The 24637-nt window shown below is 38.4% G+C and overlaps 1 protein-coding gene across 1 annotated transcript in view; it reads right to left on the bottom strand.

The window, feature by feature from the left end:
• The window catches only part of BANK1 (B-cell scaffold protein with ankyrin repeats 1), a 153710-nt gene extending 135097 nt beyond the window's left edge, over nt 1-18613 (bottom strand). The window contains exon 1 of the mRNA XM_014940406.1: nt 18601-18613. Within this exon, the coding sequence (XP_014795892.1) occupies nt 18601-18613 (13 nt within the window). The remainder of the gene's footprint in view (nt 1-18600) is intronic.
• Nucleotides 18614-24637: the final 6024 nt, after the last annotated feature.

Raw genomic sequence — 24637 nt, 5'->3', positions numbered from 1 at the left:
TCTTTCTGCACTTTTGGGAACTCTCCTGCCTTTTCAAAATACTTTCTGAAGAGGCAAAAACTGTATACAGGGTAGAAGTTCCTTGGTACAATGTATGGGAAGAATAAAATAATCTCACTTGAGATTTCTTTGGATACGAATGGAAAGTCCACATGAAGTCTTTAAGCTAAAAGTCTCATTTTAAGTTCACGCTCGGCTGTGTTTCCTTCTATTAGGATGGATTTGGGTAAGGACACAACTAAGTGGAATTTGTAGGAAGGGATAAAAAAGCATATTTAAATTGAATGGTAAAAACCTTTTTTTATAACTTCACAGAATCTTGGTGTCGTGATTGTGCAGAGGATGGATCTGCTGGTCTCTTCCACGGCACTCACTTGGCCAAGAACCTAAGTTTTCTCTCCATATAAGAAAGCACTGGTGAGGAACGGTGCACAACTGAACCTCATCCCTGTGTGGACTGGAAGCACCCAAAGGGCATTCACGTATCACAGAGCAGGAAAGAACTGCTGGAAGCAACCATTCAGGCACTCTTGAAGAGCCCCCTGTGTGCTGGGCATGGAGGAGCAAGTCCTTCAGTAGAAATATTCTTAAAAAGCTGACATATAATAATCATAACAAAAACATACATAAGGTATAAAGTTCACCCCTGTGCAAATGGACAGTACAAGGCCTGAGTACTCAAGAAATTCTAAAGATAAAAGCAAGGAAGTTGTATTGAAATGATAAAAGAAGATGAAGTAATTCTATTTCCATACGGTATATCTGCATCTAAGTCCATAGCTTTGATCTTAGCTAAGTGTGAATAAGAAAGGGGTTTTAAGATGTTTATTGAAGGCTCGACTGCATTTCTTTTTAACTATATTGATTTTTACATATGAAAAAGAAAGCTTTATTTTGTAAGAAAAGGGAGTGAAATATATCTAGCACCACACTTGATGGAAGAAAGTCTCTGCAGCATACATCTCATAAAATGTTAACTTAATATGGCTGCCATATTTAATTTGTCTTTTCCATCTATATAGAGGGAAGAGTCATACTGTTGAGAAAAGACTCATAAAAGTGAGATATTTTGTGCTGCATTTAGGTGCAATGTTTTATTGGCTTGAAAAAAGCAGCTAGTGCTATCAAGTTACCTGTGGGAAACCAAATGGGGGTTTGTTTTGAATTATATGCTTGTACTTTTCTTCTGCAATTGATCTGCCTTCTAGATTGAGAGTTAACTTTGATATTAAGCAGGAATGCAAGACTTACATTTTACTTCCCCAAAATTGCATTAAAAGTTGAAATACTATTATTTTGAAATGCTTGCCTGAGTTTAAATGTAGAGTCATAGTTTACCCTCAGAATAACTATGAAGTCTCCTATCTAAAATCTACTTCATGTGCCTTTAGCTTTTTCCTGTTAGACAATTTTTTTTTGCCTTCAGAAATTTCATTAAGGTGCAGATGTCTGCATGCAGCTTACTTTAAAATTCAAGCCCACCCAAAACTCTGCCTTCAAAACAGTATCATTTTAACCTGAAATAACAAAAGCTGAAGTCTATAGCTTTAATGCAACACTACCCAATATTGAATAAACAGTAACAATGCTTAACTTTTCAACTAGAGTTTTTTCCCCTTCATTATTTTCATCTCTCACTGAATATTTCTTACTGCACTTGGAATATAATGTAAGTTGAGATGAATTTTGCTCCCTTGGAAGTTAATGTAATAGAAACTATCATATCCTGACAAAATTAAGCCATGCTTCAACTACTCCTACTTGGAAACTGACTCAAAGGTAGAAATAAAATGTATTATTAGTTCAGCAATGAGAAACAGTAGGAGAAATTATGCAGTCATCCATAACCTGAAATGGTTCTTCTGACAAGCAAAACTATTCTCTACTTACTGATGTGTGGTTGCCCAAAAAAAGCATTATATTGTGCACCATACTGCCTTCTTTGACAAGACCTGCTGAATCTTATGAGAACCAAACAAAACAAGAACATCTTTGCAGACCAGTATCACCAAGCAGGAACCAAAAACTTGTACACATAAAGCAAAAGAACATCTCCTTTACAGCAACTATTAAAGGACATAGTATGGAAGGGGAAAAAAAAAAAAAAAAGAAAAAAAAAAAAAAAAAGAAAAAAAAAAAAAAAAAGAAAAATAAAAGAAAAAAGGCAAGTATATTAGAAAGTGAAAGAAAATTTCAAGAACTCTGTAATGCACTAAAAACATCAAGAAGGTAAAGGAAACAAATCAAAGATTGAGGGCTCATGACTAGTCTTAAACAGGTACCTCAGTTTATGAATCTTGCATTCTTGTAAAAGAATGTGTGTTTCTGTGTGTTTAGAAGTTAGCAAGTACTTGGTAACAGCCATCAACTTGGTAACATCAACACTGCAAGATTCAGAAAAACAAACCCTCTCCACAGATGTCAATTTATTCCCCACCTTTTAAAGGCTTAATGTGTGTAGATGACATGCTTTACTTCTAGATATCTGCATTTTACTACAGCAGTTTCCAGCAAATCAGCATTAACAGACTTTGTTTGACTTATTTAAATCTGATTTCAATTAGGCTAGGGTTTAAAAATTGGCTTTACAGTCACACTGCCTTATGATGCTTTGGTAAAGAAAAAACCCTGACACTTGAACACCAAAGTTTACCCAAGTTTTAACCGAAAGATGGCTCACCATATTTCTTGGGGTCATCCACCGCCTTCTCCAGTTAGGATACTGGAGCACAACAATGTCATTCCCTGTTGCTCACTCCACCCAGGAATTCCTATAATTACACAAAATGCTTGCCACAGTCTACCCTAATGAAACAGGAATTCAAGTTTGTTTACAATCCTTGGCTGAGCTGCGTTAGCTTTTCATATCTGTGTGCAGAAAACTCCTGTTCAAATTGTTCTCAAACACTACATTGAGAAAGGAGAAGATCAACTGCTAAAGAAAGAAAATTCATCCCCTTTATTTCTTCCTGTCCCAGATGTCCTCACTTGGGGAAGGGGAGGTTGTTTTATTATTTTTTTTTTAAATGGCAGTCTTAAAAGGAAAGACATTTGAGAAAGAAATGTATGAACTCCATCAGCATGTAGTGAGCAAAAATTTGTTAAAGTACATACAGCTGCTGAATATCTCAAAGGAGAAGTGGAAAAGCACAGAACTGAAGGTCTTGCTCACTTTCTCATAATATATTGATGAAAAAATGAGGGAATATAAGCAATACAGAATGACATCCATTGCATCTTTCATTCTTTTGTGAATAGCAAACTACACTATCCAGGATTACCATGAGTATCATCCCATGCTAAAAACTTAGAGACAAAAAAAAAAAGCAGTAGTTTTTTTTCCAGGCAAGGAATTCAAGACTTTAGAAGTCAACCATTCTCATCTGATTAGACTTCTATGTATCTTAAGATTTTAGTTTCACTGTTCAAATCAAATGTCACCCAAGGTGAATGCATAACATATTCTCCCATGACCATGAGTTCCCATTCCACAGAAACATGCCTTCTTCATCTAGAGAGTCTTACGTCCATGTTTTTTAAAATGACTAGGGTTTGAAAAATGTCTGGTTTCCCTCTGAGGCATCTTCTCTGCTTTCCCTTTCCCCCACACTCCTTTCACCCTGTAGAATAAAACTATAGGTATAGCCAAGGGTCATGACACAATGACAAAAAATGGAGCATAAGAAAGTGTAAGAGACCCAGACTCCTATCTTTGCTTGGAGATTTGCAAAACCTTTAGTCTAATCTCAAGATTAATTTCTATTTGAGCTGTACATAGGATGAAAATGGCAGGCATACATACTTCAAATGAAACCCCAGAACCGGCAGACCTCTAGTCTCTAGGGCCCTTTGCAATTTTTTTCACAAAGATTCAGCCATTCATCTCTTCATATTGCTTGCCTTGATCACTTAAAATGATAAATAAGGAACTATGGGAAAAGTTTCACTAGCACTTCGAACAACCTCCACAATTTAACATTTGGAAACAGAATGAGAACATTTAATTCAGCACTAATCAGTGGCCTTAGTATAATGAGCTGCCCCTCACCTATCCAGAAGGCAATGATTTTCCCATTTAGTGCACCTGACACACATCCAGTAAATGTATCTCAAAAAGCATCTTTAATTCTTGGTTGCTGGAATTCGGCAAGGCAAATCCCCTGAAGCAAGCCAAAATGGATTCATCGTGGGAAGGACAACAGAAAGCACTTTAGAACTACTTGCAGATAATGGAAAATGTTTTGAAGTAAGTCATGTTGCTTCTCAGAGACAATCCACTAATGGAAATGAAAATTATAAAAGCCTGCTTGTAAACTTTAGAGTGAGATCACGAAGAAGCTAAATTGCTGCAGCGTTGTGGCACACCTGTTTCAATTAAAGCAATTACCCTAAAGCATGGGACATTCCTGCCATCACTGTATCAGCCAGCAGAGTGGCTGCACTTCTATTCTCAACTGCCTATTTAACTAGCATGTAATAAGAACATTTTCAGCATTTATGTACCTTCTGTCACTATTTGCTAAATTGCGTTTGAAAACAAATACTTGCTCTATCTGTATAGAATCAAGCCTTATGTCTTCATCATTTTTCTCACTGAGCTCAGTGAGGTTCTGGAGTGGATAAAATGAGGTTTTTCAGAGAGGAACAACTTTCCTACAAATGGGATGAGTTTAGGCTTGATCTTGTGGGCTTTCTCTGGAAAGAATTCCATTGACCCTCCCTACAGTGACAATGAGAACACAGAGCCAAAAAAGTACCTCGGGTACTTTTCCACAGCATGGACCCAGGTAGACTAGAAAGATACCCGACTATCAAACCTGACAAAGGTAACACTATGCCCAAAAGGCTGCCTCTCCTGAAAAGTGATATGGCCTTATTCCCTGGTCAAGGCCTCTCTTTCTGATTTGTCCTGTGAATACATATGCAAGTGTAACAATGTCACAGTATCTTCACCTGTGAATGCCTTGTTCATCCACAGCTGAATACCTACTGATGGACGCGTGCCCTCATTTCTAATGAACAAGGCTAAACACAAACATGGAATATCGAGGTCAGAACTCAGTTCTCTGTTTCAAGGTACACCTCCTCCTTTGTCATCATTGCAATGAAACAAAATTTTGTGTCATTACAGTCCCTTCCTTGAGAGCTAATCACACCTTAGGTAGATTTTAGCAAAATATAATCAGGTAGTTCAGAAATGCTTTAGACACAAACAAATAATGAAGAGAAGAATATGCCATAATGACAGTATAAAGAGCTGTAGTAATACACTACTTTTTTTATGATTGCTGTGGAAAAAGTCTCCAAGCTCACACAAAAATCTGAACAAGCTTTATCAAGCTTGTATTAACTGATCCTATCGCTACCAGAAACAACCACCACATGAAGCTTTCCCTTACACTATCACTGTAACTATAATTCTAAAAAAACGGAATGTTTAAAAAATTTTCAATTTCAAAATTTCTTTGTTAGGGTAAGCCAATTTGTCCTTTTCTTTCTTTCTTTGTTTTTACTGTCAGGATCTCTCTCAATTTGCCCACCCTGACTTACCACAGGAATTTTTGAATTTATGATCACATTTAACCCCTGCTCGTTTAAATTCAACTTTTCTTTTTATTCTGCCTCCTGTTGCTTTTTTTCTCTGCCACCTTTGATTCCATTGTTACTTCAGTTTCTTGTAAACTCTTATCTCTAATTTCTTCAAAATAAGAAACAAAGAATGGAAAACATGTTCTGCAAATATTAGCACTAGGGGAAACTGTCTCATGAAATCCAGTACCTTTACCTCTACCACAAGAGAATGGTGCATGTACAACAAAACAGAAAGCACTGATCTTGCAAGCAGTAACATTTTGGGCAAGTTGCTGTGGTTCCAACTGCTGTGATCTGGGGAGGTCACACAGAAACACTGCTGCATCACACACAGGGACCATGTCTTACATATTAAGTAGTGTAATTTGTACATCAGGGACTTGGCAGACATTGATCATCAGACAATCAGCATTATATGACAATGTTTTCCAATAAATATTACCACTTATTGCAATTTCTGTGTTCTCTGCAACATGGTCAAATACACTGAATTAAACGTAGATGACATCCCAACAGTTCCTAAGTTACAGATTATCATTGACACATTACCACTTATTGCAATTTCTGTGTTCTCTGCAACATGGTCAAATACACTGAATTAAACGTAGATGACATCCCAACAGTTCCTAAGTTACAGATTATCATTGTCACAAGAATCACAGAATCATATGGGGTTGGAAGGGACCTCTGGAGATTATCTAGTCCAACCCCCCCGCCAAAGCAGGTCCACCTAGAGCAGGTTGCACAGGAACGTGTGCCAGCGGGTTTTGAACGTTTCCAAAGAGGGAGACTCCACCACCTCCCTGGGCAGCCTGTTCCAGTGCTCTACCACTCTCACACCAAAGAAGTTCCTCCTCATGTTTAGGTGGAACTTCTTATACTTAAGTTTGTGCCCATTTTCTCTTGTCCTGTCACTGGGCACCACTGGTTTTTGGCTGGGGTTTGTTTTTTGTTTTTTGTTTTTGGTTTGGTTTTTTTTTTAACACATCTGATTTACTTGAGCACTCATCCAGAAATTAAAGGAAGTGTGAGAAGCAGTTTCTATTTGATGTATAACATGTCTAAGCTATGAGGCTGTAGAAGAAAGTACCCTCTGGTTTAATTTCTTTTGTCCCTTTCAGACAAATACATGACAGTCACCAGAAAACCCCAAACAGTAACAAGAACAACAAAAAACCCAAGATAAATCTCTAATCAGTGTTGGACATAGACTTTATATTTTTGTGTTGACCCTTTTAAACAGCATTCATGCTACCGATGCATGCAGAAGGAAGTAAATGAAGTAGAAAATCATTACATAAATACATGTAGCTTCACCAAATGAGCAATGACAGAGCTAACAGTGAGTTAGAAACCAAGGTAAATAAAACATTAAGCAACAACCTCTGTAGAAAGCTGATTTGTCCATATTAAACCCACCTCAGCTCCCTCCACTGCCTTAAGACAAAGATTCTAGACACTAGCTATATAACAAACTACTTCTATTTCCGCCCATCAGACAGAAACAAATGGAGTTAGTCATGTGAGTGCAAGCCTGCCTTCACACAATTCACCCATAGGATTGCAAAATCGACTGCAATGCCCAAATACCGTTACAGCTTATATAACATTCAAAAGACATTTTCTCCAGTAAGCATATCTCCTCAGTATAAGTTTAACACATTCCATTATCTTCCCCCCGTAAAATAAACAAACATTCTCAAATTATTACTGGTCCTAAAATAGGACCAAATCGGAGAGTTACTTGAGTATAAGTTTTGCATCCTCCTCTAGCAGACAGCCTTCTCAGAAAGCTTTAATATAACTACTGCCACCTTTGACCAAATGGGTTGCTTCCTGGAAATGAACCAATTAGAAGTTCTGTATGTTCAGGTTCTTGCAAACAGATTTACTATACTCTACCTACCTAGCATACTTTTCTGTCGTTGCTGTGTATTCTCATTGTTGGATAGAAAGAGGAAAACTATGTCTACATAATTATGTAACTGGAAGAAAAGTATCTCACCTCATCTTTTAGCTTTTCAAGAACACTGTCTTCCATTTCTAGTTAGAAAGGTAAAGAACAGAAAGTGAAATCAAGTTCTTCTTGAACCTTTCTGAGACCAAATTAAACCTTAGCTCACTACAGTCAGAGAACCTGTGTAGTTCAAGTACAGTAAAACTCAGAAGCTTGAGGACAAAGGAATTATGAAGCATCCTGCTTTTTACATCATCAAGCCCTTCATTGTTTGACCAAATCCATATAACCAAATTTTTACTTTCCTCTTGAATAACCAGAAAAAGAAAAATCTTAAAACAGGCTGATGCTGTCATATGTCTATCAACCTCTTCTTTGTACACATATTTCATTAGTGTCTGCTCTAAGACCCCTCAAGATACCACAGTTTAACATACCACCGCATGGCAGCTGCTCAGCAATAACGGATTGCATGTTTGGTATAGATATGAAATACAATGGGCAGTCGTACATTTCTTCCTCTGAAGTTTATACCGCATGTGCTCCATCTTCCATTTACTGCAGATTACTGCTATAATGGCACAAACATCTTAAAAACCCAAAGAACACTGCCAGAAAGGGCAGTCCTACATACCTCTACTACACGGTTGCCTATAATCATCCCGGCAACTTATTTTTTTATTTGCTGCTTTGATCAATTCCCTGGCCTTTTTTGCCTTGCAGTTGCCTAAACATTTCTGTTGACAAAAGGGAAAATGAGGCACGGGATCAATCCAGGACTCTGAAGTTCACAGGAGGGGAAGATTGCCACTTGCAGCAACAGCTACGGCTTACAGTGAGTCAACATTAATATTCAGTTAAGATCACAAGTATACTTTTAAAACAATTCATCCCATTGTCCTCACTTACCAGGCTTTGTTTCACCTTACGGACTAGCCTTGGAGCATATAAAATCCATACCTTTCAGATGAAAGTAAAGCAGAACACGCGCTTCAGAATCACACCTAACGTGCACCACCTGCTAATACCATACATCCAGACTACAGCTAGTTCAAAATGACCTCCCTTCAACACACCCTGCATGGCTCCCACTTCCTTAGCACCTACTGCTGGCCTCCACAAATCCCCTTCTTTAGGGAGCACCATCTACCAGTGTGGAATTAGCCTTACAGCACCTGTGGAACTAGTCCTGAGGATGCTTCCACTCGCTCTCGCAGGCTTGTACCAGAGCAGGTTCCTCAACACTTTCACTGAATTCAGACAGACTGCAGTGCCACACGGTCCTGTAGTGTGTAATGCACTTATAGGTACCTGGATTGGCTAATTAGGACTACAACACGATGAAACGCTTATTAAATTAAATGCTTTTTAGGACATTAAAATTCAGTGAGCAAGACTTTAACAATATACTGAGAATGGAAATATCCAGAAAGAAAACACATGTTCAAGAGTCATGTTCAAAAAATGACAGTTGCTTAAACCTCTTGTGAAACTTTTCATTAATCTGATCTTCCAGTAAGACACATAAACCTATAAAAAGAGAGGCATTTAAGTTTGGAAACACTCCTCAAAAGACTCCTATTACTTCAATAAAGACTTAGATTCTTAACTATCATTTATCCAGTACTGTTTCAGGCAATCCTTTTATTTTACTACTTTTTTTTTTTTTTTTTTTTTTTGCTAGATCAGTGTGAAAACTTTGCTCTTTTCAGTGTACTAAGCAAAACAGACTGTTTTGGGGAGAATATGAACATTCTGGCAATTTAAATTTTACACTGCTCATCTGTGACATAATTGTGGTGAGAAAAATAAAATAGTATAATTGACTTTTAGAATATCTTAAATACGGTTAATGTTCAACACTTGATTTCTGATAAAAAGTACTAGCTTCTCACAGGAGTCTCCAAAACATTAAACTCAATGAATGAGCTGTCACAGCTTCGAAGGATAGTTCTGCCTTTTCATGATATTATTTAAGGCATGTTTTAAAGAAGAGGTGGTGTACAAAATGAATAATAATGATTATTATACATGTCATCCACAAAGAACAGTATGGACTTAACAGCAGGTGGGAATAGAAAATTTATGGCATACACTGTCTACTTGCAAGTTAAAATACAAGAGTATGGGTTGCCATTTTAATGAATTCTATAAACTTCAGTGTTGAAATACGGGCTGAAAGTTTGCCAATGAAATAGAGCTGTTTCTAAACTCTCACAGAAAACCAACTGACAATAGCTTGGCAAGAGCGCTACAAGAAAATTAAAATGAAATTGTCCTGAATGTACCCTGTAAGCAAAAAATACTTCTGTTTCCAAACTGATAAATGCAGGATCTGCCTTAAACTTGCACAGAAAATATCTTTTCTCCAATTCAGTCATTACAGACTCCGTTTCATGCATTTAACCTCCTCTAAAATGGTTAATCTTGGACAAGGAACAGAACTGATAAGGGAGAGAAACAAATTTGGAAGTTCTGATGATAAGATTATGGCGTTACAGAAAGAGAATGCAAGTATGTAAAACCTTAAAAAGTTTTCATGAAAAACACTGGCAAAATTTCCTCTGATAGCACGCAGCAACAAGGCTTCCTTGATTAAATAGAGCTATTCTGACACACACTAGCTGGGGAATTAGTCTTACAAAAGTCAGCTCCAAAGTTGTAAACATGTTAGGTCTGCTTATGCCAGCTTCTCTTTAAATGCTTGGCTAAACCGAGCTTATCATAGGAAGGAGTTGTTCTAGGTAGACACAGTCTGGTTGTACACTGTTACCTACACTGGCCACCTTCTTGGGATTTTTCATACATATGCTCAAGCACACATTCCTGGCTTACCAGTTTTGGGAATTATATGAATGCTATCACAAAGACTTAAAAAAAAATATATAAGTAACAAAACCTTAGAGAAATCACTACATGATGAAGGATTTTAGATACTGCGTATCTAAATTTCCCACTGTATTTCATATTTTTAAAAGGAAGTTAATCAAAGTCCGAAGATACCTGTGTTTTGTTGTATGGTTTTTTTAATTAAAAAAATCTATTTCTGTCAGTCATGCACATTATAGTTTAACAAAGCGCAAGTGCCCAAGTCTTTTCAAACACATGCATCTTAATAAATCAGAGGAACATCACACTTGTGGCTTCTGATAAAAGCACTGCTTGTTTTCATTTGGTGCCCACTATCACATTAGCACTAAACTGCTTTGAAGCTTCTACTGTATTTAGCCTTTCATTTTTACAGAAGACACTAGCATTACTTAAGATGGGGGCTTTTATTTTCAGTCCTCAAATACTTCTAAATTGACCTTGTTCAATTCATTCCAGGCATACTGTATTTTTTTCCTTTCAACTATTTAAACTGTAAATGTTTCATGAATAAAATAAAATGATAATAGAAGGGTGCACTCTATGAAAATATGTTTAACGTATATATTATTCAATTTCTTAAAAGCTCAATTTGTAAATGCCATTCCATACATCCTTCTGCTTTTTCAAAAGCTTCTAGAATTTTTCATATTTTTCCATTAGAAAACAACTAATGCTTACTATTTCAATCATACCTCTAATCTAATACTTAAAAGAAAAAAAAAAACAAAACCCCACTGCTTTTTCTTCACCACAGCAAACAATCTTGAATTATTTATTCTTCATGAGTTAACATTCCCCCTGTGCCACTGAGAACAACTAAGAAATGTAATATTCAGGTTGGGGTTTTTTATTTTGAAGAAAGTATAATGATAAACAGCGAGTGAAAATATCATTACTTCATTACATTTTGACAGGCAAATAGCTTGCTTTGTTCAAGAGATAGAACACATGCACATCCCCAACACTGAGAAACTCGGAGGGTAAAGTACATTAAGGCATGAACTGAACTGTATGTGTATTCTCACACAAAGACTTGAACACATTAGAGAGCCCTTGACAGGATCTCAGTCAGGTTTGGGGGGCGGTGCTGTTTATCTTTCAGTCTGACGTTATCTTTATTTCCTGTAAGAAGATTATTTTATCTGGTTAATAGAATAAGTCTACAGTAGCGGATCTAGGAATCCGTTCCTAGATCAAGCTACACTATTCAGTTGCACCTTAACTTGGTGTCAAGGCAAAATTTGGGCATCCATGAAAATCTCTGTTCCTTCCCACCTCTGATGCTGGTTTCCGTAGAAAGGAAACCCATGAATATGAGCTGGACAGAAGCTGCGGTACAGTTCCACGGAAAGACCAGACACAGGCATAAAAGTCATGTGGCTGGTGAGATGGACGCTTTCCTGGTGGTTTTAAGACGTTTTGCTAAATAAAGAGAGCAAGATGGAGAATGATATAAAAATGCAGTCTCCTCACTCCTTCCTAATTCTTTACCCCAAACTCATCTGCAAAATCAGGAAACTGCTAGAGCATGTTTCACAAGGGCAAAGAGAAGAATAAGAAATGTGTGCACGAGCTATGGACTTCAGAGGGAGAAGAAGAAAAGTTTTCTTATAAGGTAAGGCAATTAAGAAATAAAGACATCTACTAAAGCATTCTAGTGTGTAGCAGGAAAGACATTTGCAGTTCTTTTGTTCAGCTATTAAATCCTGCAAGATTCAGCCGCTCACTTGAAATAAGTTTATCAGTAGTTAGAGGGGAAAAAACATGGGACCTTGACAAAGGTATTGCATTTCAGCTTCATAGCCTCACATGAGTTGTCCCTAGTTCTTAAACAGAAATGGCAGTCATGACAATAACCCCTTCTCTATAGAACACCCTTAGGTACATACACAGACACTTTTACACATGCATATCACACTTACCACATGCAAAGAAAATACTTCAAATGCTAACAGATAACCAATTTTTCACCTATTTTCTTTTGCCTGCTTTTCTTTGTTAATTTCATGACTTTAGTGTTGCATTTGTCAATAACAATGAAATATTGCAGTATGAATCTGTGCTTGATACAAACGTAGATTTCGGTTGTGGAAATAATCTATGGGGTAGTACATCAAGAAAGCTGGATATGCTAAAGAAAGCATTTCCAAGAAAAGCCCACTGCTCTTAAGAATTGTTTTGAGGAACACACCATTACACTGACCACTGGGAACGTGGAACATAGGCTTGTGAAACCATCTTCTTTCTCATCTCAGCATCCTCTAAGAGCTTCTCTGGACAGGAAAGCTGAGCCCTGCACTGCACACTGCAAACCACCACCGTGACCAAATTCTACACAGATGCTCAAAAAGACTGCAAAAGTTTTCAGTTAAAAGGAAACATTACTATTTACTATTACTACTGGTAAGATATTTTCATTGATTTTTTTTTTTTACTTAGAGACAAAGGTCTTGGGTTTTTAATCATTAAAACACTCATCTTGGGTATCATTCCTAGTTTTCTATGTCATTCTTGGACCAGCTGCTTAATTTAGGACACCTTACTATCTTCCTTCATTTTTAAAAATATTACCATAGTCTTAAAGTGAGACATTAAAGACCAAGATAACGTAACAAGTTTCAGTGAACTACCATAAATACTGAGAGGAACAAAAACCTTCTTGCAGCGTTCCACCCAAAGGAATTCTTATAGCTAGGACTACCATATTCTTTCTCTGGATTTAGTTTTGGGTCTATCTGCACAGCGAAGAATTGCTCTATGAAGACTTACTGCTGGTTTTCCACACTATTACAGCACCCTGAATATTTCACTCTTTCTGCCCTCGCCAGAACTACATTTTATTTACTTAAAACAGTGTAGGACCTGTAACTAAGCGCATTCTCGACAATTTTTGCTCTAATCTGGAGAAGGCACAAATGTGTCTTCCACATGTGCCTGAACATTAACAGTAGTTTTCCAGCAAATAAGAGAGCTACCACTCTAACAACCATGTTCAAATAAATTTTGAAGTCAACAGTAAAGTCAAACAGACAGAAGTCATAATAAAAACATAAATACTTAAATAAATAAACAAACACATTTCTATCTTCTTAATGTTTTATTATTTTCCCTCAAGTTGAAAGATATTGCCCTCAAAGTTCTCATGCAGCTTATCAGTTAACATCTAGGTTTACTGCAGACCTGCACATTTTCAATATCTGCATTACCCATCTAAGACCTAAGAAGAGTCAAGAAGACTGAGTACTCACAATTCCATCTGTGGTAAAGCACAACAGCAATTCCTAAGCATTTTGAAGAGAAATCCTAAGTATTCCAAGAAAGGTAAACAAACAGGCTCATTAAAAAACACATGGGCATTTCAGAAAATTATCCATGAACTCTCTGTCCAAAATTTCCACAAAAGCTCATCTCCTAAAAATAATGGGAACTACTTGGCAGTACATGCTTTCGAAAAATCTTGGCATCTTTTTTAAAATAACATCTGTCATTTACTTATATTTTTTAGGTATACTAATACTATCTTCATGATGAAAAAGGAAGGAAGAAAGAAGTTTGCTTTCCTTTTCTAATTGCAGTATACATTACTGTGTACTTCAAGATCTGAATGCTCTGAATCAACGCTTAGACAGCACACTAGTGAAACACTGTACTCTGATGAAAGTAGTAACTGGGTATCACTGATAGCTGATATTTCAAGTAGGCTATACTCAGGCAGTAACTGCATTTCCTACAGATATGTTGCAAGTTTTTATTTATCATAAAAGTGATTTCAAGCTACTGCTAAAATGAATTATACTTACTGTTGTAGATTTGTTTTTAATAGTATTAAATATTTAGTAATTACAAAGAGTCATTAGTTGGCAACTGGTCATATTATAAAAATGACTGCTCATCACCCCATAGTTTACAAGAGGTAGTGAACCATAGCCACAAACTGCAGCTATTTATAAATACCTGTATAAAGTTTCAAGTCACTTACAGCTGTTAAGCATGTGATCTGAAAGCAAAAGGGTGCTTTCCAAACTCAGCTATACCTCTGCCTGAATTATCTCAATGTCAAATGTGCAAGTCTTAATTATTTAATTGTATTCAAAGACTCACAGAAACATTGAAAAACAAAGTAATTATGGGACTGCGTAAGACCAGTTTGCTTTAACTGTCAGGCCTGCGATAGCACAAATTATTATCTGTGGCTTAATACGAAGCCTTGCTTTCTTACTTTGCAGGGAGCCAATGAACACTAAGTAATCATCTATATTATCACATGAAGTAGATCTCAGTTTAAAATTTAGGTCTTGGTCATGACCCTCTCCTTCACAGCCGTTTCAAAATGCCTAGATATATAAAATACCATTCTGAAATTATTACTACTTTTGTAATAAAAACTAGTTGTTCATTGCAGACCATGTTGTAATAGTCTCATTTTAATTTATACGAAAGGTTGGGGCAACTTTATTTTTTTTAATGATAGCCAGAAATGACTGGACCTCCCAAGAATATGTAATTATATCACAAGCTACTGCTGCTCTTTGCACTGTGGCACTTACAAGTTACGTAGAGGAGTTACAACATTATTACCTACAAACAAATAAAGAAGTATGTAAGCTAACTAAACAGCCAAAGACCAGTTTCAAGAGATACACAGACAAGAAAAGAGTGACGCTATGGTTCTTGAGCCTCTGGATACCAATGTTCTTTTCAGAAACTGAGATCACTACTCTTTCTTTCACCTTTACTGTGGAATCAGTGATACAATTTTTCAAATGTGGGTGGTCAATTGCTTGTATATAAATTTCAGTAATCATTCCACGCAACAGAAGGGAGACCAGAGAGGATTAGCGTAAGGAAGACATCTCAACACAATCAACTTTTGAATCTGAATCACCAGCCCAGCACTTTAGAAGACAAATTATAGCTTTCTGTTAACTATAAGGTACTTAACTTTCAAAGCTTAATGGATCCCATTTATCTTTTTCCTCATAAAATATTTTTTTAAAAATATGAAATTCTAGTTTCTAGCCAAAAGACTGGCCTGAAAACGTTACATCTGGAGTACACATCAGATAACTTCTTTATCCACAATGAAGATTTCCATTTCTACATTTTGAGAAGACAGATTTCAGCTTTAAAATACCTGAATATTATATTTTTGTTTCTCGATGCAGAAACATCTCAATGTTTCATCAATAATGAAAAATAGGAACTTCCTTTCAGAATAAGATGACTGCAACCAAATGACAGCAGCTTTTGCATTACTAGCTTCTTTGATACTCAAATTACTAATACATTATTAGAAATATTAATTATTCATATTATGATGTTATTGCTGAATGTGCTTCAAAACTCCACCACTAGAACCCTTACATTTTGACTCAAATCATGATCTGAGACCCATTTTGTCCCTGAAAGGGAATGAGTTTAAAAACTTTTAAGGCTACTAAAAATTCAAGCGATCCCTAATTCTCAAGAAAAACAAAAATCAAGTACATTCACTGGCTAGATTCCCTCACAGAACATCCGTCTTGTAAACACTGTCCCAGGAACAGCTGGAGGCACAGAAACTTACATAGTGTAAACAAAGAGCACAGGATGAAAAATCTCAGTAATGATATTTATGTTCATGGGTATGGAGTGGTAACTCAAACGTGGCATAGCCATTAACAAGTTACCTTGTCAGTGCCTCCTGTCTCAAATGAAGACAGGTATCATCAAGGACCATGAATTATGGATGCTTTATCTCTATTAGGTACAACACATTTAATGGCATTTGCATAAACATGTTCACGTAGGCTAGGGTTTCCTACAAAGTGCTGACAAGTAACAAGTCTGTCTCTCCCACTGAGCATCCCAAACAGCTTTCAGGTTTCAGCTAGACTAGGCCATCCACCCAAAGCAACTTCAATAAATCACAGCTGGTGTCCCATCAGGAGAAAACAGACCTCTCTTCACTGTGGAGAAGTGCTGCGGTAAGACTGCAAGAGAGGAACTGTGCACAGATGTCCCAGGTGGACGAGGCTTGCACGGAGAAGTGCATCAAAAAATGACAGACACAAATGATGACAGAGTAGAAAGCCAGCATATCCACTGCTGGCTGAGCCTACACTTGTTTCCCTGCCAATGGCAATGTGTGGAACTGGCTGCAAGCACCTGGGAGGCTGGTACTCTTATGCATTTGCTCAGCAATTACTCCAGCAATTCCACATGCATATTCAGGATTTGACTGCCTTTATTCACCAAAAGCCAACCTTTAAACTGGAAGTCCCCAGGTTATGCACAACTAGATACTGTCATTTATACAAAATGATCACTAAGCAAACGTCAGTGATTATCAGAACACAACTGACCACTCGAATCTAGAAATATCTGTTTGCCTAGTAACTGGGACAGCATACACATATTTAGAAATTATATTAAATGTGTGGTTTGGCTTATGCATGCTGTCTTTTCTTTAAAGAAGCTTGCAATACTGCAAGTCAAGTCTAGATAAAAAATCCTACCTTTCAAAGGCTAGATACTAGCAAAATAACTACCTCCATTTTACAACCAGCCTTGGGTAGAGAGCAAAGCAGTCCTGAGTTTTAATATTTCATTTACAATTAATGTATTACACAATAGCTGGGAAAGTCACTTTGCCTTTCTTCTCTAGTGTTTTCATCTGTTCAATGACAGTATTTGGTAGAGATGCCTTGCAATGCTAATGCCATTAGAATGGTGCACTTGATAATTATCTAGTGTGGTTACTTTGATGTTATAAAATGATACAAATATTAAGTACTTTGAAAAAAACCAACTGTCTTTACATCTAAAGGAGTAATTTAAAATGGTGAACCAGAACAGTAAACCAAAGTATTGAGTCACTTTTCCAGAGTCAGGCTTTCAGATCTCTCTTTCTTGATTCCTCATTCATAAAATGAGGAAAAAAAATATGGTCCTAACTTATAGAGGACTTGCAAAGATAAAGCTGAGCTTCCTGTTGCAACCAAGTCAAAGCTCTGGCATTTGGCTGCACTTCTACTTCCACTTTATTTAGTGCCCAGCTTTGCAGTCACTAGTTTGATTTCAGTGCTACTGAGCCTTCCAAAGAAGGTACGTGACAAAAACAGGAGCAGTAAATACAATGTTTCTGTGAATAAGGAAACACGACTGGGAAGAATGAGAAAGAATGAACACAGGGACCAGGAGTCAGGGGTTCCTGGTTCAGACTCAGGACTACCTCTGAATTACACTTGACCTTTCTAAGCCATTTTACCTTTTCATCAATTTTTTTCCACCAGTAAATGGGATGATAATACATTCTAATATGATCAAGGGAGTAACAAAACATATTGTAACAGTTTTGAGGCACACAGATAATGTGACAAACGCCAATTTAACCATAAGTAAGGAAATGAAAATTTTTGTGCAAACTCTACCAGGCTTTTGCTGTACAGTATAAAATAGGGCTGGATGCCACACTGAATACCAAGACTGAAAATGGATGGTCTGTTTCTAATTAATAACGCAGCATGTGATCAGCCATAAGACTATCCCAGAGTAGATATGCATGTAGGACAGAATTAAATTGTTCACACAACTTTTATCCTTTAATTTCCTAAGTTTTTTGGTGCCAGACTTCCCACTCTTCAGAAAAGTTACATTTTGTATCACAAGCCAGTAACAGGTGCCACTTGCAACTGAGGGTTATTTTCAGGGAAAAGTTATCAAAAACTGTCTTGAGGTGATGAGAACAGCTGCCTCAATAAGAACCCTGGCATAATTTGTCATGAAAACATACAAACAGGCAATACGAGTTGAAATATGAAAAGGAAAATGCCATGCCACCAGGGCATGCTCCCCGTAAGCACCCAGCTTTATCAAGAAAAAGCAGAGAACACCTCAGGTAGCTTTCTCCACTCTCCAACACCACACTTGGGACGACAACCTGGGGGAGAAACGGCACCTTCCCGGGGAGCAGCAAGTCCCACTTCTCCACAGGAATCTCACCAGACGCCATGGCCCATGACCTTCACCAACAGCCCCCCTGAGGCCCTGCAGAACCCCGCCACACCCCTCCCAACGGTACACAAATAATGTGACAAACACCAATTTAACAATAAGTAAAGAAATGAAAATTTTTGTGCAAACTCTACCAGGCTTCCCCCCTCGGGGCGGGGCGCGCACCCTCACCGCCCCTCACCGACCTGCCGCCCGCATGGCCCCGCCACTGCCCACCTTCGCTCGCTCTTCCGCCGGACCAAACACCCCTAAGACCCCCCCTTCCTCGTCCCCGAAGCCTACCCGTGACCATCTCTCGCCCGGCACCACCTCGGCCCCTCAGCTTGCCCCCTGGGCCACAACATCCGCCCGCATGGCCTCGCCGCTGCCGCCCTTCGCTCGCTCTTCCCCCGGGCCAAACAGCCTTGTCCCGGCCGCTGAGGTTGCTACCGCCGGGCCGGAAGCGTGGGGCCGCCCCCGGCTCCTCCCGGTTGTGGGGCTCCGCCGCCCGCTCCGGGCCCTGCCGTGTCCCCCTGCGGAGGGGAAGCGTCGCCGCCCGGCTGTGAGGCGGGAACGTGAGGGGAGACCCCGCTGAGATCCTCCCACCTCCGCTCTCCCGTCTCCCCCCGTTAGGCCCCCTCGACCGTCGAAGTTGCTGGGCTGTGGGGAGAAAATGAGGAGGGAGCGGAGCCTTTCTAGCTCTGCAGAGTTTTGGGTTTACTGCAGGGACGGCAGCAGGGAGGCCAGGTCACCCCAGGGACCCACCGCCTTGTGTGGAAGGGCCGCCGAGAATGGAGGGCCCTGGGGAGATTATCCCCCAGAGACCTCTGTCAGAACCTCACGGTTCCAGTACCCCGCTGTGAAGGTGTTTTGGTGAGGGGGGATTTAACTGCTCCGTCGTGTTATGCCGTGTATTTTTTTTTTTTTGACGTGGTACAGAGGAAAACCAAAACCCGAGGAGACAAATGAAACAGACTGCAAACACCTCAGCTCGCCGCCTGTGCTGACCCTCCCATTTAGTCAGGAGCATCAAGGTAGCTTCTTTCAAGTTCAAACTAAAAGGCCAAACGTACGTGAAGAGCTGGAGTTGCCCCTTAAAATAGGATTGCAGGAAAACTAGAAGTAGCTTCTGGAAGAAAAAAAAGTGTTGGTTTGCAAAGGAAGCAAGCCTTGTCTGGCTGCACTTCACGCACGGGTGTGTGCATTTCGCCCATCTGAACTTCTGTGTTCCCCTTCCCTACCAGACCTTTAATGCCTTGTGGCTGATTTTAGTGCAATTTGCTAAAGGTATGAAAGATCTGAAAGGTGATGTTGCTAAGTGTCAGTTTCAGGAGTGTGGCTGTACAAAACGGAGGAAACAACTGCTCAGCTCTGCCTGAACTGAAGGAAAGGCTGCAGAGTGAATTCAAGCGGTATTAGAGAGAGGAAAATCCACATAGAGGCAGCTTTTATAGATGCCTCAGTGCGACAAAACCTTCACAGCTTGGAGTCAGCCACAAACCACAAATCTGCAGGAGGCTGGACTTCAGTCAAAGAACTACTTCTGTAAAGCCCTTTCGTGCTGCAGGGACCATGTCCAACTGAAATATGTGAAAAACTGAACCATTGTGAGCTGTTCCTGTTTCTGTCATTACACAGGTAGACGCTTGTTTTTTATTTGGTATGTTTCTTGGGGTTTGGTTGTTGTTTTTTTTCAGTATGCTTTTGCTAATGAGTGGGTGGGTTTGGTGAATTTCTGCCTTGTCCTGGCCTACCATACAGGAGAAACCTCTGGCTACATGTACACAGGGAAAAACCAGACTAGATCCAATCAAGTCAGTCTACAGGGAGAGGCTGGGATACCTCCTGTTGTTCCTTTCTGCTCATTTTTACCTTCAGGTATCGTTTATTGAAGTGACAGGTATTTAGGCAATACCTTGTTCCAGTACTGTATTTTTGGACACAGGGGACACAGCACTAGAGTGACAGTAGTCTTGAGTTGTGAACAGGCTGAACGGGGAGGAGATAACTTATAATGTTATAATGGAGGAAGCAATATGTCAAAGATAAAGCATTTAGAAATACTGTATCTGACTATTTTGTCAAGGCAATAATGATTGCTGCTTCTTAAAAGATGGGTTAGATAATGTGGTTGGATGTGGTTGGGATGATTTAGCAGTCTGAACTGTGATGATCTTGACTACAGAAATAAAAGCTCTTAAAAAGATAATTAAGTATAAATGTATTTAAATATAAAATAACTAGAATGGAACTTGGAACTCTTGTCATTCCAGTAAACCAAAACAAAATTAGGAGATTTTCCTGGGTATTAGGATGAATTCAGAACAAAATGGAGTTGTGATAGGCCAATTAATTACATTTTTAGAGGAAGGAAAAGTAAGCTAGCACTGTGGAAATGAGTCCTAAGAGGAATAATAAGATTTGTTCTTCTCAGGCAGGCTTCAATTAGCTGTGGAATGATAAGCCTGCAGCAGAGTCCAAAAGCAAGAAGCTCTGCTCCACATGGAGCCCTTGCTGGAGCATTGGTCAATGTGCATGGCAAGCACAAAGGCTTGCAATGGTATGGGCAAAATGTGTGTTTTCATTCAGGGGGAAGAATGAAGGGTGGTGCTGGGTGTAGGGTGATCCAGATGAGCCTGGAAGGACACTGTCTAGGACAGGTTGCCGAGAAGATGAAGACAGAGATGGAATGTAATGCAGGAATTGTGTTGTTAGATCACAGTTTAAGGGAGGATAAACCTTGGTGAGGATTGTGGCAGTTTTAGGAAGAACTTATTGGTGTAATGCAGATCGTTTGTCATGGTATGTGCACTTCAATGTTGGCTGAACTGAGCTGAACTAGTGTTTGCTTGAACACAGAGTTTTCCTGAGCTATGGTACTGCCATCACAGCTTTTGAGACCGTGATACTCACCTGTGCAGGACAACAATGAGAACAACAGGGGTAACGGTGAGCATGGTGCTCATCTCTGACTATTTGCAACTCAAGACGGTGTTAGGTATAGCAATAACCAGCTATACCTTATTTCTAAGAACAAAGCAGGTGAATTTTCTTACTGCAGGGTTATTGCCATCAATTTATTCTTCCTCCTATACCAGCTCAGTCACAGAATCATAGATTGATTCTGTGGGTTGGAAGGGACCTCTGGAGATCATCTAATCCAACCCCCCTGCCAAAGCAGTCATGAAGGTTTTCTCTGGTGAGATGTAATGTCTGCATATGACTAGATATTACTGTCAATGCCATTTCCAGCCAAGATAACTGCTGACAAATCAAGTTTGCTGTGAAGTCTCTCACGTGGAGATCTTCTCTAAAAGCCCAGCATAAGAATTAGGTTTCCCCAGTTCTTCAACTTCCTAATGACTGCACTTTGTATATATCATAAAATCAAGGAATTTATGATTCTTGTTGGAGGTGTAAGAACATTCGCTGTTTCTAGGCAAGGAAAAACTAGTTAAATTATTAAGCAAACTCAGTACTTGTCATGAAGCACTGCTATATTAGAGGAAAACAAACAAAAAATCCATGTTAAAATATGAAAAACGTGTCTTGGGAATGACATCAGTGTTGTGCTCAAGTTGTCTGGGTGTCTTCAATATGAATTTCAAGGTTGAATTTTAATAAATTTACTTCAAGTATAGGTTTACCTCCAAACATCTTAGACACATGACACTAATTTTGGGATAATTATATACTTCTGTAATGCTTTTTAGCTTTAGTTTCTCACTGGTCTTCTCAAAACTACCTGCTAATACCGGTTTTGGTTTTCCCTTCATAAATATACTGCTGTTGCTGAAATAGAGGCTTCTTTTGGATATAATTGATATTCAATACATTGCTAGTATGATTTCCTGGATATATTACATGTTTGTTTCCTACATCTGCAAAGGTTTGAACAACTTTTGTCTGTTAAAGGGTTTGAAGTGGTCTTGAAAGAGTTATTCACAGTTCATGATTAACTCTTCATTTTACTTGCAGCTTTCATTGTAAAATCCACTGATAATATTGCTAGGTTATACTACAATGCAGGTAATATTGCTATAACCACTAATATGAGCGGCTGGGATGATGATACTGTGTGTTTTTGCATTTTAGCAGGGATTTGCATGTGTGTAGGGTTTTTTGATTCATGTTGTAATCATGTTTATATGACCATGCACACAGATACTTTGTTTCAGTATCAGATGCTACTGTGGGAATTAACATGGAATTAGCTGAGTGTCAACTCTTCTTACCTAGTGGGAAAAAGGAGAAACTAAGTACATGATACATTTCCAAATATTGGTTAAATCTTATGCAGAGTTATCAAAGAATTAAGAGCATTGCTCAGCTTGTATGATAGCTTTCAAGGAAGCAAGAAAATAGTGCTTGAGACCTGCCTTTTGTTAAGTTAAGTTTGTTAAGTTTTGTTAAGTTCAGGCCTATTAAAATAATAATACAGCAGATCTCGAAGGCAACTTGAGTCCAAAAGAAAATGTTGCTATGCACAGTAACACTGTCAGTTAAGGAAAAAATAGGTCAACTGAGACAAATCTAGTACCTTCTTTCTCAAGTACCATTATGATTAAATTGCTTAATAACGGAGATGAAATCTAAGAGAATATAAAAAAGGTGGCCTGGAACATAAAAGCACTGAATGTCATGAAAATAATTTTTGTCATTCTCTAATTGCATTCTTCTATTAAAAAAACCCCATCTGTTTCCTCCCATAGCGTCCTTGGTGGTCACAACAGAGTTTTATATAGTTTTGAAGAAACTTCAGATATGTTATGCATCTGTATTTCAAAAAAAGTCTTTTTACAGTATCACAGAGAGGAGGAATGAAATTCCTGTCCTGCCCCCCATCTATGGAATATAATTTCATGTAGAATTACCTGCTATTATGATTTAAGTTTTGGTATGCATGTACAGGTCACATTAATCCTCAAGATTTGCTTAACAAAAATCTATGAATTGGGTGACATTTAAGCCTTCAGTGGTAACAAACTGAATTAATCATGTTGTGATTATAAACCAGTTCAAGTGCCGGTTACAGCATAAAAAAGGCGATGCCACAATGTAATGCTCTATAGCAAGCTGCTCTTACATACTTAGGAAGGTAATAGCTGATGTGTCTTGTCTATGTCTTATGGTAAATGTTGGTAAATATGAATTTTTGATGCCTGCCATCATGGTTGTTTTATACCTTTATTTGAAAATTTGTGTTGAAGTACTGTACCACTAATAAATCACTTGATCCAGCACCCAACAGGATGTTCTTAGAAAAATTTAATTTGAATTGATTTGTACTCAAATTCCGTTAAATAGACAATAAGGTAAATTATGGATTGTAAGTAAAGCTTGGTCATAAATGAACTGCTGGTTTGTCTTCCAATATACAGGAATGACCAGAAAAACAATATATAGTTGCTCAAGTCAATTCAGACCCTTGATAGCAGAGCACTGCATTTCTTCGCTTCTCTGGAAGCCTTGCTGGATGCACACACACTGGGTTTGTTAGATCTAGATTATTCACTGTCTTTGGGCTGTAGTCTTGGCTGATGCAACCCAGGCTTATTCCCTCTTTGCTCTCCTCATAGTCTGTGGACATTCCTTTACATCATATTGTATATTCTTTTCAACTTAGTAAAATATCTGCCAGTCGCAAGGCAGCAACTGCTTGAACCACACAGGAGCAAGGCTTGGCTTCTCTTTGAAACCAGTTGTTAAGAATGATCTGGGAGATAAAGGAAGGGGACACTTGAATTGCATTCTTGAAAAATAACAAAGGTATTTGTTGCAGACAGGGAAGTGCTAGTTTAAGACAGCTTAACAGGATTGTAGCAACATACGGAGATTTAGAACCAGTGAGGCTATAGACTACAGTGTTTGGGATTGCAAAGAGAGATCTCCAATAATGAAGCCAGAGCAAAGGTGATGTATAGTTCCTCAACAATCGTCAGCACTTGCTTCTTACTGGTTGTGTATGCCCGAGAGACTAAGGTGACATCATTTTCTTCTCAGTACCCAGGTAACATTATGCAGTCCTGACATCTGATTTGTTGAGGACTATTTGTAATTTTTCAGAATGTAATTATTGTACTGTAATGGTTTGTAAAACAATGTTGATTTACAACCTCCTCCTGTTAATTTAGTCATCCTCATACCTTTGACCATTGACCATAGAATTAATTTAGTTCAGATTGTAGTTAGTATTCTTCAAATAAGAAAATCCTTTTCAGATACAACTCAGGCAGTATGAAG

This window comes from Calidris pugnax, unplaced genomic scaffold (assembly GCF_001431845.1).
Source record: "Calidris pugnax isolate Ruff unplaced genomic scaffold, ASM143184v1 scaffold34, whole genome shotgun sequence".
Classification (NCBI taxonomy): Eukaryota; Metazoa; Chordata; class Aves; order Charadriiformes; family Scolopacidae; genus Calidris; species Calidris pugnax.
This window is presented reverse-complemented; position numbering and strand designations above follow the sequence as displayed.